Source organism: Somniosus microcephalus, chromosome 14, assembly GCF_052327205.1.
Source record: "Somniosus microcephalus isolate GS21.2 chromosome 14, FLI_Smic_1.0, whole genome shotgun sequence".
In the NCBI taxonomy this organism is placed as follows: Eukaryota; Metazoa; Chordata; class Chondrichthyes; order Squaliformes; family Somniosidae; genus Somniosus; species Somniosus microcephalus.
The window spans coordinates 68,488,515-68,509,930 of record NC_141000.1 but is presented as its reverse complement, the minus strand read 5'-3'; the positions used below and the strand labels follow the sequence as shown (position 1 = coordinate 68,509,930).

Here is a 21,416-nt window from a genome sequence, read left to right as displayed (position 1 = left end):
CATACAATCAGAGTGGCATATGTTGGCAAGTGAGAGGCTGGCTACTTGAGGATCTCAGGAACCCATCCTAAGTGGCCGATCTGTAATGATGGGTTAACTAGGGCCCTCATCGAGCAGACTACTGGAGTCCTCAAGCAAAGGTTCAAATGCTTGGACCTGTCCGGTGGCTTCCTGAAATACAGCCCACAAAGAATGTCTTGTGTGATAGTGATTTGCTGTATGCTGCAGAAATTTGCCCTGCAATGGGGATAACACATGGAACCACCATTGGACAAGGACAAGGATGATGAAGGAAAGGACACTGATGAAGCACAGAATGATGAGGAAGCAAGGGATCAAAAGCTGCCTGTAGCCAGCGCTCTTTGGCAGCAGTTTATTGAAGAGTTCTTCACCTGAACAATCCCGGCTCCTACATCATATCCAACAAATCTTCAAATTCTTCCACTCTCAAATTACCTGCATCTGCCCAAAGACCGAACATTGATATTCATGTCAATTAACATTGCAGGGTCACCAGCTACTACAGAAACACGCTGCACACAAAGATTTCAAAAAATGAATCAACATTTTCGTGGTTTACAGAAATGCCTACACACTAATTTATCACCTTGGTGTGTGTCCTTGGTGCCTGTCTTGGATGCTCTCTTACCTACTTCTACAAAATGCTCCCCCAGTGGCTGCAGCATGGGAGGTTGAAGGCTGCTGTGGCTCAGTCAAGGGCCTGAGTGTTGCGTTTGCAAAGATAATCCAGAGAGCGTAAGCAGAGTTCAGTTCCTGTTGCTTTTTTAATGGCTGCCACACACACACACTTCCAGGCCAAAGCAATCAAATACCTATACACAATACAATGATAACAGCACTATCAAACTCCATGTGCTCAGGCCAAGGCAATCGAGTACCTATCAACAATGTCAGACATAACACAGAGAACCCAGCTACAGACTGCAGCAACTTGGCAGCGACTGGCTCAGCTGGTTTTCTGGCATCGCAGTGGGCATTGGTTCAGGGGATTGCAAGCATCCAGATATGCTGTCATCATGAGAGATGCCAACATATGCCACTCTGATTGTATGACTACTCCTGCTAACAGACAGCAGCTCACCACTTCCACTGATGTGCTGGAGAGCAGACTGTAGGACATTCACAATCCGATTAAAGCCCTTATCCATTCGGTCTCCCAATCTGGCCAAGGTGGAAGAGGTGGTTAAGCCCATAGCCTGCATGATGCCAGTTTCAGCATCCCTGAGAGGTGCTATTACTAGTGCCACAGATTCCTCCTGAGTGGGGAGAGGGGCTACATTGTCCATTGAGGTGACCCACACACTCCATAGTTGACTGCAGAGTGCCATGCACCAGAACTCAACACAAGTTAGTAGTGGACCCCTCCACAATCACATATATGTTCTGGAGGCTCTCTGGCAGGCAGCTCAAATCATCTTTTGTTTAAAATCTGGGCCCCTAAAGATTGTATCTCTGTCCTCTTCAACAGAGCTAGGATGCATGCTTGCCCTTTGGTGCGCTGTTTACCAAGCTGACCTTTCCAACTTTGCTGCTCATTTGTGCTCAGTCACTCACTCAGTGCAGACCACTCCACCGCATTATCTATGCCACACAGTGTGCTGATTTCTGTGCTGGTGCTGGGAAATGTCAGAGCACGGGACCGTGCATCTCCAGGAGAGCTCTTCGCCTCAGTCTTTGTGACTAGAATTCCCAAGTTGTCTGATAGACGTAGAAAAAGGGGAGAGGGACAATGGTTAGGATGTAATGGTAAGCAGCAGCAGGTGCGTGGCAGTGCTACTTGGTTGACATGCTGATGATGCGACTGAGAATTAAATAGAAGGAGAAAAGGAAGGGAAGATAGCCAAACACCCTGCTGTGCCTGGCCTCCAGCCAGGCCATTGCCGATGCTGCGTACCATCCTCTGCCAATAATATTAAAGGTGGTCTCTTCAATTAGTGCTGGCACTATAAAGTAGCAGGACCTCCTCCTGTGCTGGTTGTCACCCTCTTGTTGTGTGCCAGCTTCTCCTGCAAGTAAAGTGGAAGTGGGTTAATATGTGCCCTTTTTAAGGGTTTTAAAGACGTATGAGGCAGTTTCGCATAGTGTGCATGAAGACAGGAAGAAGCAGCAAGTGATGCCATGATGGAGAACTAGCTTGAGGGCAGTAGCAGCTTTTGAGGGTGTAAGTGCAACAGAAAGGAGGTGCAGTGAAGTGTTCCCTGCTGACTTGGGGAGCGGGGAAGGGAAGGATTGATAGTGCTGCGGTCAAATTAGGGCCATGCAGGGCTTTGCAGACAGTATGCGAGTTGTGAAGGGAGAGTTGGCAGCCCAGGTCAGATCATTACATTTCTTCTGCACTGCCATCAGGTCCTGGGAACAATGTGAATAACATTTTCTGCCACCTGTCCCGATGCCTGTTGACTTATTTGCCTTGGCACCCGTTGCCCATCAGACATCCTTCCTGCTTCTCCCTTATTCAATCAATAGTTCCACCACCGTACTGGAGAGCCTGGAGGCCCTATTCAAAGTCATTTTGCCTGCTGCTGCACAATTTCACTGGTCACTGCCCCACATGATAAAAGGCTCTTCCCCTTTAAGTTGCAGCTGCTGCAGGTCTTTAAGCAGCGGCCAACATCCTGCCAGATTTCCCGCACTCATAATCAGTGAGTGGCCTCAAGTGAGTGCAAGTTGGGCCAGCAGCTCACCAAATTAATGTAAATTAGGCTCAATCATGAAAATGGCACAGGCCCCACACTGATTCCTTCAGACAAGTGCAGCACTTGCCTGTCCCACCACCTGCCTGATATACGCTCCAAATGAAAAAGTGTCCTCATTTACAATGTCATGACACAGCAACCAGAGCATCTCTCCCCGCCCCCCACTGAAGTAAATAGCCCTGAAAAAAGTCCAAGAACTTTTTCCTAGTCCCTGCAGCAACATGCAGCCTAACTTCCATCAGAGGTTTATTTGTAAAATGGGAATGTCCCCACTAGTAACCCAGCTAGGAACTGACAAAAAAGTGCCACTCTTAGCAGTTACAGCTACCATCACTGTTAGAATAAACAACCTCAACACCTGTATAACTATCAAATCTTTCCATTACTAGGTTAAATAAATTAATCTGATTTTGAACAGTAATCCTGTATAAAAACCTGGAGATTTTTTTTTGCTTAAGTTTAATTTAAGACCTTTGTACTAAGCCATTTAAAATGTTGCCAGAAAATCATGATCAAAAATGATGAGTTTAGGCTATGAACAGGAAGTAAGTGCTCTATGTAAGATTTTAATGATATATAAGTATGTTTCTTCATCTTCATTCTCCTTTCTGCATCTGTTCTCTGTATTCATTCATTCCCTTTCTTTGCTCTATCCCTTTGCTTCTTCTGCTTCCGTAAGGTATGTACATCTTAATTCTTGATCCTACCTTTCTTTCCCCCACCTGCCCGCTCACTCCTGCTCACCAGCACTGCAGTTCAGCTGTATATATAAAAATGTATTTATAAAAGAACCTTACATGCTTTCAAAAGTAGTACAGGTAAAGTATTTTTAAAACATTTATATATATTAAGAGTCAGAAGTGGGACCAGGCCATTGGTAAAAATGGGCAGAAATTGGGAGCATGACAAGAAGTGTGTGAGGCCATTTTTTTATAAAATACCTGATGAGGTAAGAGCTCGAAAGGCATGCTGGGCTATTCAAGGGCCTAGAAATTGGACATCGACAGTCACCGAGGCCTCGGGTTTACGGCCACTGAAAATGGCCCGCAATGCTACCGGGCAAAAATTTGCGATGGTGCCTGGAGATTTGTAGCACAGCACTAACTTACTGTGTAACGCCCTCCTGGTGATGTTAGTGGAGGCATCCAATCTGAAGTTCCCATCCAGCAGCGGCGTTGCAGCTCCTTACAGCCTCTGGGAGGGAGGCTGTGGAGTTCACAAGGAATTGTGGGCAATTAAAAGGGCTATAAATTAAAGGGGCAATGCGTTCAGAACTAATCAAAATTAAAACAAAGAAAAAATGCAGTTTTCGGCCCTCACTGCCTTTCAAAGAAAAAATTACCATTAAAACATCCCAAATGGAGCTGAATTCCTTTCCAAACCTCATAAATGGGAAAAGCACTTCAGCACTAACACAAATGGCTCAGCAAGCCAGGGAAGGGGCACCCAGGGTCTCACACGCAGCACTCCAGCTTTGTGCAGGCAGTCAACACTGTAAGAGAGGTCCTCTACCCACAGGGGCCAGGATGCACTCCAGAAAGAACAATGTGGGACCACATCACCGAGGCTGTCACTGCCAGCAGTGTCGCCCCCTACTACATGGCTCCAGTGCCGAAAGAAGCTTCATGACATCAGATCACTGGTCAAAGTCAGTGAATGCATCTTCAAAAGCCGTCTCTTACCAACTACATCACTAGCTTCACTCACTGCTCAATATACAACTGTTGTGTCTCTTTGTGTTCTTATTACTATGTAATACAGACACTTTTAACTCATTTTAGTTTACGACCTTTACTCAGTTGTATTCTTGCTTTTATGATGTTGCTGCCGCATGGTGCGGAGTGATACAAGATGTCCGACCTTGCACTGCCTTTTACAGTGTGCCACATATAGCAATATAAATACACTAACCAAAGTAGTTCCATATAACGATGTAACAGGTAGTTCCATTTAATGATGTAATATAACGATGTAACATCCCTCTTTCTCAAAAAACTAAAACATGAAATTTAATTTAATTTTAAAAATATTATATCTAAACTATTATTATCAAATACAAAGAATCGTGAGTTTTCTTTTCTTATTCATGATATCGCTCAGGTGGTTGGATGTTGTCCCTCCATCTTATGGATTTGGTGGTGACCACTCCTCTCTGCGGTGTTTTGGTGTGTTCCGCTCTTGTTGTTGTTGTTGCTGTCGCACTTGGAGTTGGAGTGTGCATGCTCGTGGTTGTTTGATTTGTGGCGCTTGTTTCTGGCATCGTACTGCTTGTGGTAGCTGGTGTTGTCAATGTTGCTGATGTTGTCTGCTGCTTAACCAGTTCAGGTGAAGGTCTGATGTGGAGTCTGTTCCGTCTGTATTGGTTACCAGGTTCGGTCTCTACGAAGTAGGATCTTGGAGTATCAGCTTTTCCAATGACCTTGGCTGGATCCCAGGTTTTCAACACCGGGTCTTGCACATGCACTGATTGCCCATTCAGCAATTCTGGTAGCATCTTTGCATGTTTGTCGTAATGTTTGCTTCCTATGACTTGTGCTTCTGCCAGCTTCTGTCTGAAGTCCTCCTGGTCCTGGGGAGGATGTATTTTTGCTGGTAGGGTAGTCTTAAACTTCCTCCCATTCAGCAATTCCACAGGTGATTTCATGTCTGCTTTCAGTGGTGTTGATCTGAGTGATAGGAGGGCAAAGTCTTGGTCTTCCCCCATCTCACTGCTTTTGATGAGAGTTCTCTTGACAGTCTGGATCTGTCTTTCGATGAACCCGTGTCCCATTGGGAAATGTGGGGATGAGGTTACTATTTTGAACCCATACTTTTCTGCCAGAGCTCTGAATTCACTCGATGTGAACTGGGTTCCATTGTCACAGATTACCTTTTCCAGGATTCCTTGTTCAGCAAACAAGCTCTTTGCAATTCTGGTGGTAGTTGTGGCTCTCAGATCTTTCATCCTTCTCACAAAAGGAAACTTGGAATAGTAATCTGTCACTATGAGATACCATTCTTGATTGCACATGAAGAGACCTGCCCCAACAGTGTGCCATGGTCTTGACGGTATTTCACTAGGTATCATCTCCTCTTTCTGTTGTGCATTTCTGTATTTCTGGCATATACCACATGCAGAGACCATCTGTTCGATATTTTTGTACATGCCTATCCAGTATACAGCTGATCTGGCTCTCAGCTTGCATTTCTCCATTCTCATGTGACCTTCATGTATTAGATGGAGAAGTTCTATCTGCATCGTCTTTGGCATGATGATCCTCGATCCAGCAAGGAGAATACCATCTTCTATTGTGATGTCGTCTCTAATCGTCCAGTTATTGACGAATTGTCGCCTGTACCTGCTGGATTCTCTCCGGCCACCCCTGTATCACTTGTTGCGTGAGTAGTTGCAATTCCTCATCTTTGCTAGTCTCATCTCTCATTTGACTGAGCTTTGTAGGGGTAACACTCACTAGGTGGTGGATTTTTTTTACTGTTAGGCCCTCCACCTCGTGTTTCTCATATGGTGACAATCGAGAAAACGCATCTGCTAGCACCATTTCCTTTCCTGGCTTATATTTAAGCGTGAAGTCGTAGCTTTGGAGTCTTAGAAATAGTCTTTGCAGTCTTGTAGGTGCTTTACACAGATTCTTCTTGTAGATCTGTTCTAGTGGACGATGGTCACTCTCTATTGTAAACTACCTTCCATACAGGTATGTATGGAATTTCTCACATCCATACACTACTGCTGATAGTTCTCTTTCTATGTTGGCGTATCTCGTCTCAGCTGACGTCAAAGCCTTTGATGCGACAGCTATTGGCTTTCCTTCCTGCACAAGAGCTGCCCCTAGTCCTCTGGTAGAAGCGTCTACTTGCAGAGTGACTGGTTTTCTTCTGTCATAATATGACAGACTTGTTTCTTTGCACAACAGCTCTTTAAGTTGTTTGAAATTCCTTTCATGTGATTCAGACCACTGGTATTCGGCGTCTTCTTTCATTAGCTCTCTGAGATTTGTTGTATGTTCCGACATGTTTGGGATGAAAGAACTCATGTATTGGACCAAGCCGAGGTAACTCCTCAGCTCTTTCTTATCTTTGGGTGGTTTCATTTGAGCAATCGCCGCAATCTTCTCAGGACTTGGCTTGACTCCCTCTGGTGTATAAATCATACTGAAGAATTGGCATTCCTTGACTTTAACTATGCACTTATCAGCATTTAACTTGATGCCAGCCTTCCTGGTACGCTCCATGGCCTCATGTAGGTGCATATCATGGTCTCTTTCATCTGCGCCATAGATCTGAATATCATCAGCTATTCCTATAGCTCCTCCACAGCCTCTATGTCTCGTCTACTTTCTGTTGAAAGATATCTTGACTGACCTTTAACCCGAGTGGTAGCTGCAGGAATTTGTAACGCCCAAATGGTGTGTTGAATGTTGTCAGTGTTGTTGATTCCTCATCCAACTTCACGTTCCAATATCCATTTCAGGCATCTAGTTTTGAGAAAACCTTGGCTCCTGCCAGTGATGGCGTAATCTCCTCTAGCGTTGGGGTAGGATAGTGGTCCCTCTTTATTGCCTGATTTAGATCTTTGGGGTCCAAACATATTCTGAGACACCCGTTTAGCTTTTCTCGTACCACAATTGAGTTTACCCAGTCTGTGGGTTCAGTGACCTTTACGACCACTCCCTTTTTTTCCATCTCCTTTAGCTCTCTTTCAAGCTTTGTCTTCAGCTCGATGGGTACTTTTCGTGGAGCATGGATAACGGGCTTTACCTCTGGATCGATGGTGATGTGGTATTGGAAATCTCTGAAATATCCCACTGTATCATTGAAACATTCCGGATACATGTCTATCAAGTCTTTTTTACTCTTGATTTGTGGGTGATTCTCCAGCGGGGTGTTGCTGTCTATCCTCAGTGATGTTTCCGTCAGCTCGTGATTCACTGAGATCAATCTCAACATCTCGCAGCTGTTTAATCCCAGGATCACTGGCCCCTCAGTGTCGGTGACATAGAACATGTAGTTGATGTTCTTTCTTTTATGTGTCCCTTTGACAAAGGTTATTCCGAGTTGTTTAATCTCACTCCCCCCGTATGCTTTCAGCGTGACATTACTTGCCTTTAAACAACCATTTTTCGGGTAGCCATCTTCTCTCAAGTTTTCGGGAAAGGTCTGCTGGTACAGTCTCAATGGGAGAATGTTGCTCTGAGCCCCTGTGTCCAGCTTCAACTTTAAGTTGATGGTTGTGGGCTGACCTTTGACCCTCTTTTTGATTTGGGTGGTGGTGTGCAATTCTCTCTTCGGAGTATTTTCTGCTCTGGACATCTCGTGAAGCTGTACCTTTATGGTTTCGATGTTTAGTGTATTGTCATGACCATAATCATCATCATCCTGTTTATCCATGGCATGGATATTGTGTTTCTTTCTCTGGTTTTGCTGTCCGCCTTTGTTTTTGATGTATGTTCTGTCTTTCTTCGTTCTACACCTCTTTTCCCAGTGGTTTAGTTTGCCACATGCATTGCAGCTTGTTCCTTATGCTGGACATTTCCTCCTGTCTGTACAATTGTGTGGTCTTCCACAGTTTCTGCACATGTTTCTCCCGTTGTCATGTGCATGTCTTTGTGTGTTGTACTTTTCTCTCACTGTATCCACTCTGTTGTCCGTCTCAGAAGCCGTCCGCATGTCAGCCGTTTGAGAAATCAGCGTTCTCATTTGCTGCTTCATGGCTTCATGAGCTCTCGCAGTATCTATAACCTCTGTTATTTCGAGCTTTTCCTTCCCTATCAGGGCTTTTTGTACCTCTGCATGTGCTGACCCCCATATCAGCTGGTCCACAAGCCTTTCCTCCATTGCCTTAAATGCACACTTGCTGGCTTCATTTCTCAGCCTTGTCAGGAAATTGTCAGCTGTTTCACCGGGTTCCTGTCTTAGACTTTGGAATTTGTATCTGTGTATATGGTGATTGGATTTAGGCTCTAGATGGTTGCTGAATTTCTCAAAGATTGTCGCAGGGTTTTCCTTTTCCTCTTCAGTCAAACTCCAGCTATTATACAAATCTAGACCTTTTTCTCCTGTCCACAACAGAATGTAACTAACCTTTTCCTCGTTGGCAGTACCCTTCAGGAAGCTTTTGAATGTAAGGTCATATTTCTGTTTGAACTTGCGGAATGCCTCTACTATATCGTCGGCTTCCCAGTTCATGAGGGGTTGCATTTGCGCAGTCAGTGCCGCGGCAGCCGCCATCTTAGTTGCCCGTACGATTCACGCTCAATCACCGCAGACACCGGCATTCACGATCATCTCATATATTCACTTTTCGTCTTATTCGTAGTTCGTATGGCACAAGTTGTACTCACTTATACCGCTGCCACCATGTTGTGTCTCCTTGTGTTCTTATTACTATGTAATACAGACACTTTTAACTCATTTTAGTTTACGACCTTTACTCAGTTGTATTCTTGCTTATATGATGGTGCGGAGTGATACAAGATGTCCGACCTTGCACTGCACACTGCCTTTTACAGTGTGCCACATAGCAATATAAATACACTAACCAAAGTAGTTCCATATAATGATGTAACAAGTAGTTCCATTTAATGATGTAATAATATAACGATGTAACAACGACTCCTGCTCAATCACTCACCTACCAACAACCTGTACCAATCATGAGGCACATCACCCATTCCTAGCCACACCTCACCTTACGCCCTTGGAGGTGACAGTGCAGACCATTCTTGGCAGGAGCATGGCTGAGCCCTCGGCCTGTGGCAGGGCTGAAAGGATACAAGATGCTGGTATCCTCATACGTTATCCTCCTTCTGGCATGACCTCTTGCTTTCCCGTCCTCCCCTCACCACAATTCCACCCTTGTGCCTTCCTCATTTCACACACCCAAGAAATGCAGCCTGCCCAGCCAGTGGTTGACCAAAAAGAACAAACACTGTCACTTGATTTGACACTTTTAGCCATCAGCTCCTCAAGGTTGACCAGCAAGGCCATTTGCAGTGTCCCCCACTGAAAGTCAGCAGCCTTCCCCAGCCATGCTGCAGCCACTGGGGTAGCACTGTGTGACATCAGTAGGATAGGCAAAGGCACACAAAAGAAAGTCACTAAGGGAATGCGTAAGGGCGATGAGTTGATTTCTTGATGGATAGATGTATAAAGTTGGACTGGAAAGTTTGCTTTGTGGTGGCTTTTATTTCAGCATTGTGACCAAGGGGATGCTGTGATGGTCAGTAACAGATGGAAAGTAAAGTGGGAGATAAATGTTAAAAGGGGAATTGGGGTTGTGGTTACTGGGACCGCAGGTGGATGATTCCATCCAGGATATCCCGGCTAGAAAGGGGCTGTCTGGGTTGCATCCCTCCTTCTGCTTCCTCCTCCTCAGCTTCTGCTTCCTCCTCCTCGGCTTCCTCCTCTTCGTGTCTTCCTCCTCCCTCTGTGAGCGGATGCTGTAAATCTGAAATGACAGCATAAAATGCTGGAAATACTCAGCAGCTCAGGCAGCATCTTGGCCTGAGATGTGAACTCTGTTTCTCTCTCCACAGATGTTGCCTGACCTGCTGAGTATTTGCAGCATTTTCTGTCTTCTCAGAGGCCTTCCTTTACCATCCGAGGCCTTGCAAGCATCCAGCAGCACTCCCTGTGCACTTAAAAAACTTTTAACATGCATTGCACCAAGCCACTACTTCAATAAAATAAAAAAAATCCAGTCCAAATGCTTAAATGCAAACTTACCTGAAAGATGTGTGTGTCCCTTTAAGAGGTGCTGACAGCACCTCTGCTAGTCTGCTTGCACGCTAGGTTTACCTGGCGTGCTTAGGACCCAGCACTAGGGTCGAAGTTCACCATGGTGACGTTAAGTCGGCGTTGCGTCACCACTCCGCCTTTTTTTTTGCAGGGCGCTACTACTTACCGGCAGCACTACCAGGACTTCGAAAATGGAGGACTCTGCGGTACCCACCACCAGCTGGTGATGCTAAGGTAGGGAATTTCTCCCCCAAGAATTCTTCTTGCAGTATAAAGTAACCAGTACATCCTGCACAATCTAATATGCATGTTGATATTGCGTTATCATGTTTTTCAGATATTGGTATTATTAAATCTACTAACGTAATTTATGATAAACCCACAACAATGCCTATTGCTTTTGAGCAATGACATTTCTTATTGCAAACATCCCTCAATGCTAAATTATCTGAGGAATCCATTTAGTGATGAGCTCCATTATTTTTTCAAGTGCCAGGAGAGGCGCTGTCCTCCATTGTTTTGACTAGTTTTTCATCAGGCAATGATCAGTCATGAAAACCTTTACACAGACAAACAGCTTTTAAAACTAAGATCAAACATTAAAAATCATGTTTATATGCTCGTTTTTGTTTTGGGAAATCACTGAACAGCTTAATGCATTCATTTGAATTTGAAGAAATATTCCAAAATTCTCAACGAATATACATTCCATTGAGAAATAAAAACTCCATGGGAAAAGTGATCCATCCGTAGCTAACTAAAGAAGTTAAGGATAGTATTAGATTAAAAGAAAAGGCTTATAATGTTGCAAAGATTACTAATAAGCCTGAGGATTGGGAGAGCTTTAGAAACCAGCAAAGTATGACCAAAAAATTGATAAAAAAGGGAGAAAATAGAATACGAGAGTGAACTAGCAAGAAATATATAAACAGATTGTAAGAGCTTCTACAACTATGTAAAAAAAAGAGTAGCAAAAGTAAACGTTGGTCCCTTAGAGGCTGAGACAGGTGAAATTATAATGGGGAATAAGGAAATGGCAGAGATTTTAAACAAATATTTTGTATCTGTCTTCACGGTAGAAGACACAAAAAGCATACCAAAAATAGTGGGGAACCAAGGGGCTAATAAGAGTGAGGAACTTAAAGTAATTAATATAAGTAGAGAAAAAGTACTCGAGAAACGAATGGAACTAAAAGTCAACAAATCCCTGATGCCTACATTCTAGGGTTCTAAAAGAGGTGGCTGCAGAGATAGTGGATGCATTGGTTGTGATCTTCCAAAATTTCCTAGATTCTAGAACGGTCTCAGTGGATTGGAAGGTCGCAAATGTAACCTTGCAATTCAAGAAAGGAGGGAGAAAGAAAACAGGTAACTACAGGCCCATCAGCCTGACATCAGTTGTCGGGAAAATGCTGGAATCTATTATTAAGGAAATGGTAACGGGGCACTTAGAAAATTATAATACGATTAGGCAGAGTCAACATGGTTTTATGAAAGGGAAATCGTGTTTACCAAATTTATTAGAGTTTTTTGAGGATGTAACTACCAGGGTAGATAAAGGGGAACCAGTGGATGTAATATATTTGGATTTCCAAAAGGCATTCGATAAGGTGCCACATAAAAGGTTGCTACGCAAGATAAGGGCTCATGTGGTTGGGGGTATTATATTAGCATGGATAGAGGGTTGGTTAAAGGACAGAAAACAGAGAGTAGGGATAAACGGGTAATTTTCTGGTTGGCAGGCTGTAACTAGTGGGGTACCACATGGATTAGTGCTTGGGCCTCAGCTATTTACAATCTTTATTAATAACTTAGATGAAGGGACCAAGTGCAATGTATCCAAGTTTACTGATGATACAATGCTAAGTGGGAAAGTATGCTGTGAGGAAGACACAAAGAGCCTGCAAAGGGATATAGACAGGTTAAGTGAGTGGTCAATAAGGTGGCAGATGGAGTATAATGTGAGGTTATTCACTTTGGTAGGAAGAATGGAAAAACAGAATATTTTTCATATGGTGAGAAACTATTAAATGTTGGTGTTCAGAGATATTTAGGTATCCCCGTACAGGAAACACAGAAAGTTAGCATGCAGGTATAGTAAGGAAGTCAATTAGGAAGTCAAATGGCATGTTGGCCTTTATTGCAAATCTATCTATCTCAGCCTTGAATATATTCAATGATTCAGCATTCACAGCCCTTTGGGGTAGAGAATTCCAAAGATTCACAACCCTCTGAGTGAAGAAATTCCTCCTCATCTCAGTCTTAAATGGGGAAAGGGATATAGACAAGAGTAAGGAAGTCCTACAATTGTACAGGGCTTTAGTGAGAGATTGTGTAGAATGGGCCTATACTCTCTGGAGTTTAGAAGAATGAGACGTGATCTCATTGAAACATACAAGATTCTGAAGGGATTTGACAGGGTAGATGCTGAGAGGTTGTTTCCCCTGGCTGGAGCGTCTAGAATTGGGGGCATAGTCTCAGGATAAGGGGTTGGCCATTTAAGGCTGAGATGAGGAGGAATTTCTTCACTCAGAGGGTTGTGATTCTTTGGAATTCTCAACCCCAAAGGGCTGTGGATGCTGAGTCATTGAGTACATTCAAGGCTGAGATAGATAGATTTTTGGCTAGAAATTGGGTATCACCCTGGTTGGGGCACTAACTTTTGAAAAGTAGGAAAAGTTGCGCCAGACGCTAATGATTCTCTCTTGATGGGAAATTCAGCATTAGTGCTCCAAGAGGGAAGTGGAGCGCTAAATCAAGTGCTAACCACTTCTCCTAGGGCGCTAAAGTCCGGGAGCAGGGTGGTAGCGGCAGAGCGCTGAACAATTTGGAGCGCATCGGTAATGGCATCAGAGACTGCTTCCCTTGTTTAAAGGGAAGGGCCAGTGATGCTTCACAACCCACTTGTCGACAGGTCTGCGTTGCAAGGTGAGCTGCGCGACTGCCATTACAGCGCCAAACACTCTACTAAGTGGAGGGCTTGGACATCTTGTAGCAATGAAGCGACCAAAAACTTTCAGCAGGAACTAGACTGGTGGAACTTTTAAAGGTTGGCCTACCTGAAAACCCTTCCCTTTAAATAGCGCTCCCCAAGCGGCCAGCCGAGTTGACAACGACTCCTCTTCCTGCCGTTGTTCACGGCCGGCGATACAGCAGGGGACGGAAGCCAATTTCACATCCGGGGCGGTAATGGGGCGCTGCGCACGTAATGACGTCACGATCTGCAAAGCGCTCGAGGCCTAGGCGGTAAGAGGTAGCACCAGCGCTAAACTGGAAATGAGTTTCGTGGGCGTCGCTGCATTCGCCGTGCCCGGTCGCTAACCCCTTAGCGTCCCCCCCCGGCGCTAATGGAAGGCGCTAACCAATCAAATTTCTCCCCCGTGGGCTCTAGGGGAATCAAGGGATATGGGGATTGGGCAGGAAAGTGGAGCTGAGGTTGAAGATCAGCCATGATCTTATTGAATGGCGGAACAGGCTCGAAGGGCCGTATGGCCTACTCCTGCTCCTAATTCTTATGTTATTGCGAATTCTTCTGGACATTATTTTAACAGAAACATTAACCTCTTTAAAATAAGTAGACAGATTGGCCTTGATTTTTATGGGGGGGGGGGGGTGCAGGCACGATGCATGCGAGCCTTGAAGTGGGCAGCGTGTCAGGGGAGAGGCATGGATGCCTAGCCGATCTTAATGGCCAGGCCTCATTTGAATAATTTTTTCCAGAGTCGCCAGGATCCACAGATCCCATTTCTCAGGTCCACTACCTGGCCGGTGGGTGGGAGCAGGAGTTCGGTAGCAGGAGGCCACTGGCAGGAACGTGTGGGAATAGTCCTTGGCCATCAATTGAAGTGGGGGGGGGGGGGAGGGACCTCTGTTGTGATCGGGAGGGGACTCTGGAGGCAATTGGGGGTGGGAGGGACAGCAAGGGAGGCCCAAGGTTTCCTTGTAAGGCCTGGAGGAGCACTCCTGCTGCTCTTGGCCCAAAAGGAAACTTAAAATTAATTTTGTCAAACTTAATTGCTGGGCCCCTTCTGAAGCACGAATCTGCTCCCGACATCACTGGACCAGATCTGCATAAGTAATAAAGGATCCCTCTTCCTTCCTGCGGGTGTCCTGCTTGCCTGCTCAAAAGAGCCAGTTAACATCGGGACGCAGCGGGAAGACAGTGGGGAAGTGACTGGCCTCATTATAACTGCCCCCATCCCCCTTGCCGGCTTCTGCCAAGGTAGAAGGGTGGGGGTGGAGTTAAAATCGAGATTGTAACGACTTCTATTAAAGTAGCTGATAGAGGAATGCCATATTAATGTGCTAAATGTTCATACAATAATTCCACTAACAGTAATTTCTAGGCTCAAATGAGATATTTGGTCAGATCTGAAAGAGAAATGATAGCGACAAAAAATATCCATCTGATTCCAGAAATGATCTTAAATGGCTGAACACAGAATAAATTGTAAGCTTTCCTGACGCAAAACAAATCCAGTGCAGTTCCAAGTGCTGTGGACTGCAGCGAGTGTGTATTTGTATGGTTTGTTAACTGTGGTTCATTTGAACGTATTCCAGATTTCAAATGGATTCTGTTACAATGTCTGTATAAATTACCACATTATTATACTGAATTAAAATACAATTAAACAACTGCCGTTTAATATGCAATAACAAAGATTATTTTTGACAAGGTATAATGCTCTCAATTTATTCTCACATTTGTTGTTGGCAGTCTTTTTTTCAAAAAAACATGTCTGGGTCCTAGCTTCTGTAAAACTGGTTTCTGGTCTTAATGCAGTTTTGTATAATTTACCTTGCACTTTGTAAATAATTAATACAATAGTTTTCAATAAGCTACGGTTTCAAATTTTTGAATCAAATTTAATGCCTCCTTTGCAGAACAAGACTTTTTATACATTGCGTTTTATAGTGGACATAGCAATACATACCAATGGATCATTAAGCAACAAAAGCAAAATTCATCCTTGAATGAGAACATCTTAGGATCCATATGTATCTGCTCAGCAATAAAGACTGGATTTCTGAACACATGCTACAGTATGTTGAGACAACAATATGTTACAACAGTCAACACTGAAACATAGGGCAACTTCTGCTTTATTGGCCTTTGGGCTTAATGCACATTTTCATAGATGGCATAAATAATAGTCGGTTAGCATCATGAGTTAACATGCCAGATCTGCAGATTGGGAGGCATTTTTAATAATCCTGATTAACTTAGTTCCTTCAGTGATAGTTACTAAGATGCATATCCTTGCACCAGAAAATTGCTGGTTATAGCTGGAAGATGGCATGTTTGGATAAAGATGGACAAAATAAAAGATATCGAAATACAGGTGAGCAAATTGAAGAAAGAAGTTACGAAATTACTTAGCAAAAATAAAAATGGATTAAAACAAAGTGACACTAGACTTTTTGAGACTGAAAAAACTTGTCCACTTAGCATTAGCAGGTGGCTAAAATCCCTTGCTGTGTATTTCTGCTAGTGCTGCATTACATATAGAATATATACATGGTTGCCTGCGAGGGACAAAATTGGAATTAATTTGATGCAGTCTGACTATGTCATAAATCATAAGAGCAAAGCTCTAGTGGTTTCTATACATTTGAAAAACATTAAGGTTAATTTGCAGCATTAAGCTCACTGTAGTCAATATTTTGTTTAATTGCGTATAATGCATAATGATTTTTTTTTAAAGTTTCTTTCCAGATTTTTAGATAGCAGGCCTTCTGGACAGGAGAGGTGGTGAAAGGATAATAAAGCTGAATGATATCTGGAAAGAGAAGGGCGGGTGGGTGGGGGTTGTGGAGGGAGTGGGGTGACTAATTGAATAGCTCTTTAAAAGAACTGGTACAGGCATGATGGGCCGAATGGCCTCCTTCTGTGCTGTAAAATTCTATGATTATGCTATAGGAGTCTGCATTTTTACAGCACTGGATTACAAGTATGTATAATAGTGTTACGATATAGGAAGTTTTAAAGGAAGAGCCATGTAGCCTGTAGTTTGCTACTCAACTTCCAAATAGAAAGCAAAATCCCAATAGAGAAACAGAAATCTGTAACAAGATGGTTGGAGGTTGAAAGGGAACAAACAGCAGTTTATTGAAATACCAGGGGGCACAAATTACAAATTAGGAAGTTAGAAGGAGGAAAAGTCAGGTGGAACTTTTCACTCCAGGAGTATTAGAATTGTAGAATAAGTTACCAGGGAAGGCCACTGAAGTGGAATATCTGAGTTCAAGGGATTACTGGATTCATTCTAGAGGGAGAAAGAATTGAGGGATAGGGTGGGAAAGCAGGTATATGACAAAGGGAGGGATTTTTTGGCCTTTATCCTGTTCCTAAAATGTTTATGTTCTAACTGGGATATTTTCTTAATAGTTTTGTTTATAGATGGATCTCAGTAAAGACTTTTATTCAATTTAAAAAAAAAAGGAAAATCAAAAATGCCTGGAATTAGGCTGTGGGAGAATCGGTTCTGACACATCAAAGTATTTGTCTGAAATTCCTCTCCCTGCTATTTTAGCAGAAGTGTTAACCCACTTATTGCAAATGGATTAATGTATTCACTAAACTAGCAGAGACAGGAATTTCTGATGAACACTTTAATGGTTTGAACCTATTATCCCACAGTGTACTTTCAAAGACACTGTTTTGTGAAAGTAGTTAGTGCGAAGGAAAGCAGTTTGAAAAGATCACTTGCAGAACAAGTGCCTCAAACTTTTAAAGGAACAAGTCAAACCAAAACAATTATGTGATCCTCAACAGGAAGGATTCTTCGGTAGTTTCTATTATTTTTTACCTGCTCCAATCACTCTCTCTATGCGAATTCTGGAGGGGTCTATTTCTTTCGCAAATTCATGCACTGCTTGAGATGGGTCTTCATAAGTATCAGGATCAATGTATGTTCTCATCCCTGGAAATCTGACTGGAAAGAATTAAAATACAATTTTACATTTGGTGAGAATGAAATAAACCCAGCATGACACAGAAATCCTCCTTTGACTTACTGGTAGATTTTTCTCACAAAGTATCAGCTTTTCTCTAAGTATTTAATCACATCACATTCAGGTACCTTGGATATTGGTGAAAATGTATGCAGCGCAATAGTCTATTTAATGGGAATTTGCAAAAAGCTTCTTGTTTCTCCATGTGGAGCTGAAGGCACAGCTAATGTATTTTGTGAATTATAAGGGTAACAGCTGTTCTCTGATTAAAACTACGCAGATGATGAAGAAATTGCTGTGGTATAATTAACTGCCTTGTTTTCTGTTTGTATTATTTAGCTTGCTGCATTCATGATTCTGGTTACAACGATGGAGCATTACTATCAAGAGTGTGAAATCACAACCATAGCACTTTGATATTAATCTGACTCATGCCATCTGCCACTATCAGAACATTGAGCAAACCACATACGCCTGTAATTTCCACAGGGGTTCTCTCGATCGCCCACTGGAACTCCGGTAGACTATCTGGAGGTACAGCAGAAACAGTTAGAAATGGCCGTTTATCCTGTTTCTCAGGTGGCAGATCAGGAGAACCCCGTATTCTGAATTAATACTATTAAAGACAATCATTCAAACTCTTTCCCACCATATTGTTGTACAGTAATGTTCTTCAAAAGTTGCATTAAAAAAGACACAACTGCTAAAAGTTGCCATTTTGCATGAAAATCAATAACATGCAGTAAGCTGGCAACAATGCATTTCAGCTCAGTGAAAATTTATGTATGCAGGACATAAAATCTACTTGATGGAACACTCGGTATAAATACCATGGGGGCGAAATTCAGTTATGCCCCGTTTGGGGGCAGTAACCAATTTATCGCCAGAGATTTAGTGCCCGGCGCAGAAGTACCGCCACGGCTGCTAAATTTGGCTGACCACCCCGGCGAGGAAACGGAGCGCTATCTCGGCTGCACCACTTCCTCTCGTGGCAGTGTCGGGGGCGCAAAGCGCGGTTGCGCCAGAGCTCTAAGCGGCCACTCCGTGTAGTGCTGATGCGTTTCAGCACCCCTCCTCTTCCATTAAAGGGGAGGGATGCTGCGAGCTCTGCAGGGCCTCTGATGGCTCACACTAGCCCACCAGGGTGGTGTGCTGCCGTGGCTGCTGCACTGTGCGATGGCGGCCATGGAGCACGGCAAGGGCTGCCACGGAGGGCTGACCTGGAGGTCGGCCAAACAAAATAAAATGGTGGCACGGGCCGCACCTCCCTTTAATTAGCGCCCCGTGAGTGGAGGTCGGCCTGGCTCATGACCCGCGAGGCTGGCACTGACAACGCCCGCAGGGCACAGCCAAATTTCTGCCGTGGGGCGGTAAGGGGTCGCGGCGGGGCACTAAGGGGTTGCGATGCACGGTGATGATGTCATCGCCGGTGGCGCAGCGGCTCAGGGTGCTACTGGCGGGGGTGTGGTGCTATCGGCTAGCGCCTCAGTAGTGCCCCACCGAATTTCTCGGGAGGCGCGTGGGCGATAAGCCCTTTGTGCCCCATTAGCGCCCCCCCGAGGCGCTAATGGCAGGCGCACAGGAGCCTAATTTCACAGCCCATCTCTTTCATCTCTGGGTCCTAATGATGAATGCCTCTCTGTTGGGATAACTCTGATCAATTTCCACTGGAAGAGAGCTCACAGCATAAAACTGCCCATAATTCAACATGAGATGGAGAATTTTGCTCGGGGCCATACAGGTAGGTGATATGGAAACACTGAAATGGCTAACTAGTGCTCTTCAAAAGGTTAAAGGAACACTAATTCTTTTGTTGGACGAATGAAGCTCTTTTTTGCCAATAGCAATGCCAGTAAGATTCTCTCCCAACCAAATGCATTTTCTGCATGAACTAGTGTTATCTGAATAAAAATATTTAAATGTCTGGCAAATGACATGTTGTAACAACTGTTCGCATTGAGAACTGCTTCTGGGAAAAAAGTGGGTAAACTAACCATCCCTAACTCCTTTTGTGCGCATTTTTGTCTTTTTGTGTGGTATTGTTTGCTGGTGTGGCACATGTACGTGAGCAGTATACAAACAGGGCCGGGACAGATGGCTGATTTTAAAGCTGCCCAGAGAGCAGGAAATAACTAACTTTGAGGGAATGACCCACCTTCTGACTGGCTCTTTTCCTTCATAATGGTGACAATGACATTAAAAAGCAAAATAAACACATAAATGAAAAAAATAATAATGTAGCAAGCTGATATAGTTGATCCTCTCAACTTCTTTTGGATTGGCCCTTCCCCCCAAGCATTAGTAGCATTAGTGATAATTTTGTACAACTGGTGCCAGCAAGAGATGGAAAATTTTAAGTCTCCCAGTGGCCCTTTCCTACTATTACCATCGGAGAATCACGGATCTGATGGCAACAACGCTCTTCCCAGTTGCTACCAGCAAGAAATTCTAACCTACTCTTTGGACTGTCTATAGGATTATTTCAAATTAATATAACTCATACTATACCTGAGCTTGATGAGGCTTCTCAGAACAAATAAAAGAAAAAAATAATCCGTTCTTCAGCAGCTTTAGTTTTTAATGTAATCAATATAAAAACACCATATTTTAAAGAAAAAGAAAAACAGTACAACCTATCCAATGATTGCAGTCTGAATTTATGGAGATGTTAAAAAGGCTTGCGATAAAATAGGCTTTAAGGCAGAACATTTTCATTTGTGTCACGTGGTTTGATGGACACCAGTAGTAACCAGTTCAGTTAGACCTCCAAAACTTTACAGGTTCCACTGTATTTAATGACGTGATGCTTACAGTATATAACTTTGATGAGGACAATCTTGATCATTAGTATTCTTTTTCTGTGAACTGCTGAGGATCAAATGGAAAACCTTGCGTTTGTCTCAAAGGAGGATACTCAGGCTTTAGACTATATTATATTTGATTTGACAAACCAAGTTCTTTGTCTGCAATATACAAAAGTATTAAAAGGGCTTTTACAGAACTACAATTAAATATTTTCCAATGGTTTAATCCCTGTATTAATTTGTATGGAATTAACACTAGATTCCAATGCTTACTTTATTTAGAGAATACTAGAAATAAAGACATGATGGGTAATTTTAACTGATGGAAATCTGAAATAAAAGCAGAAAATGCTGGAAACACTCAGCAATTTAGGTAGCATCTGTGGCGAGAGGAAGATTGGGTAAGTGTTTCAGGTCTATGACTCCTAGTCAGAACCCCTGACAAAAGGTCATAGACCTGACCTGCTGAGTGTTTCCAACAATTTATGTTTTTATCCCAAAAAAGTAGGATTGCCCAAATAATGTAAAAAATGTTATAGCAGGGTTTATCAAAAGTGATATTTGCTCAAAGCTGGAATCGGCAACATTCTTGGAAAAAACTGCTTTTTCCAGTAGACTAAAGTCAGGTCTATTAATAGTACATATGTTTAGCATGAAATACACTTTCATTTAGCAGACTCATATTTGGGGATTTGTTTTTGGGATTACACCAAGACCTATACATTAGTCTGTTGGTGCTTCTCCTCAAGAGATCATATCTAGATGACCATTTGGTCATTTCCTCTCAATATCTTTGAAATACATGTAACATGAGGAACAGAGATACAGGCTTTGCATCGGATTTCAGTTTGATTGAGTACTCCTCTGAGAACTGCCCAATGCATTGAAAAGTTTGAAATATTTTGCATTATAGTTAACTTTCTCCATTTCCAACGCATCTCCTTAGGAAATTAGTCTGAAGAATTGCATCACTAGCTACAAATCCCATGAACTCGTCATGTACATTCATGGATTTATGTCCTGGTCCATAGAGGATTGTCAGTTTTTTAATCCAGTCACACCCTTTCCCAAGTACAGTGGAACCTCAACTATTCCATGTTAATTATTTGTGAGACTATTTGTGGTTAAAAATAGATCGACAAGGGTTGGGATTTAATATTTTTTGTACTCACCTCCGTTGCTCTACTCTTGCTGTCAAGCTGTTCCG

At 43.2% G+C, this 21,416-nt stretch overlaps 1 protein-coding gene across 1 annotated transcript in view; it reads right to left on the bottom strand.

Moving 5' to 3' along the window:
• The window catches only part of epha6 (eph receptor A6), a 981,976-nt gene that overhangs the window by 100,837 nt on the left and 859,723 nt on the right, over window positions 1-21,416 (bottom strand). Inside the window, exon 10 of the mRNA XM_086006600.1 lies at window positions 17,261-17,386. Within this exon, the coding sequence (XP_085862726.1) occupies window positions 17,261-17,386 (126 nt within the window). The remainder of the gene's footprint in view (window positions 1-17,260; window positions 17,387-21,416) is intronic.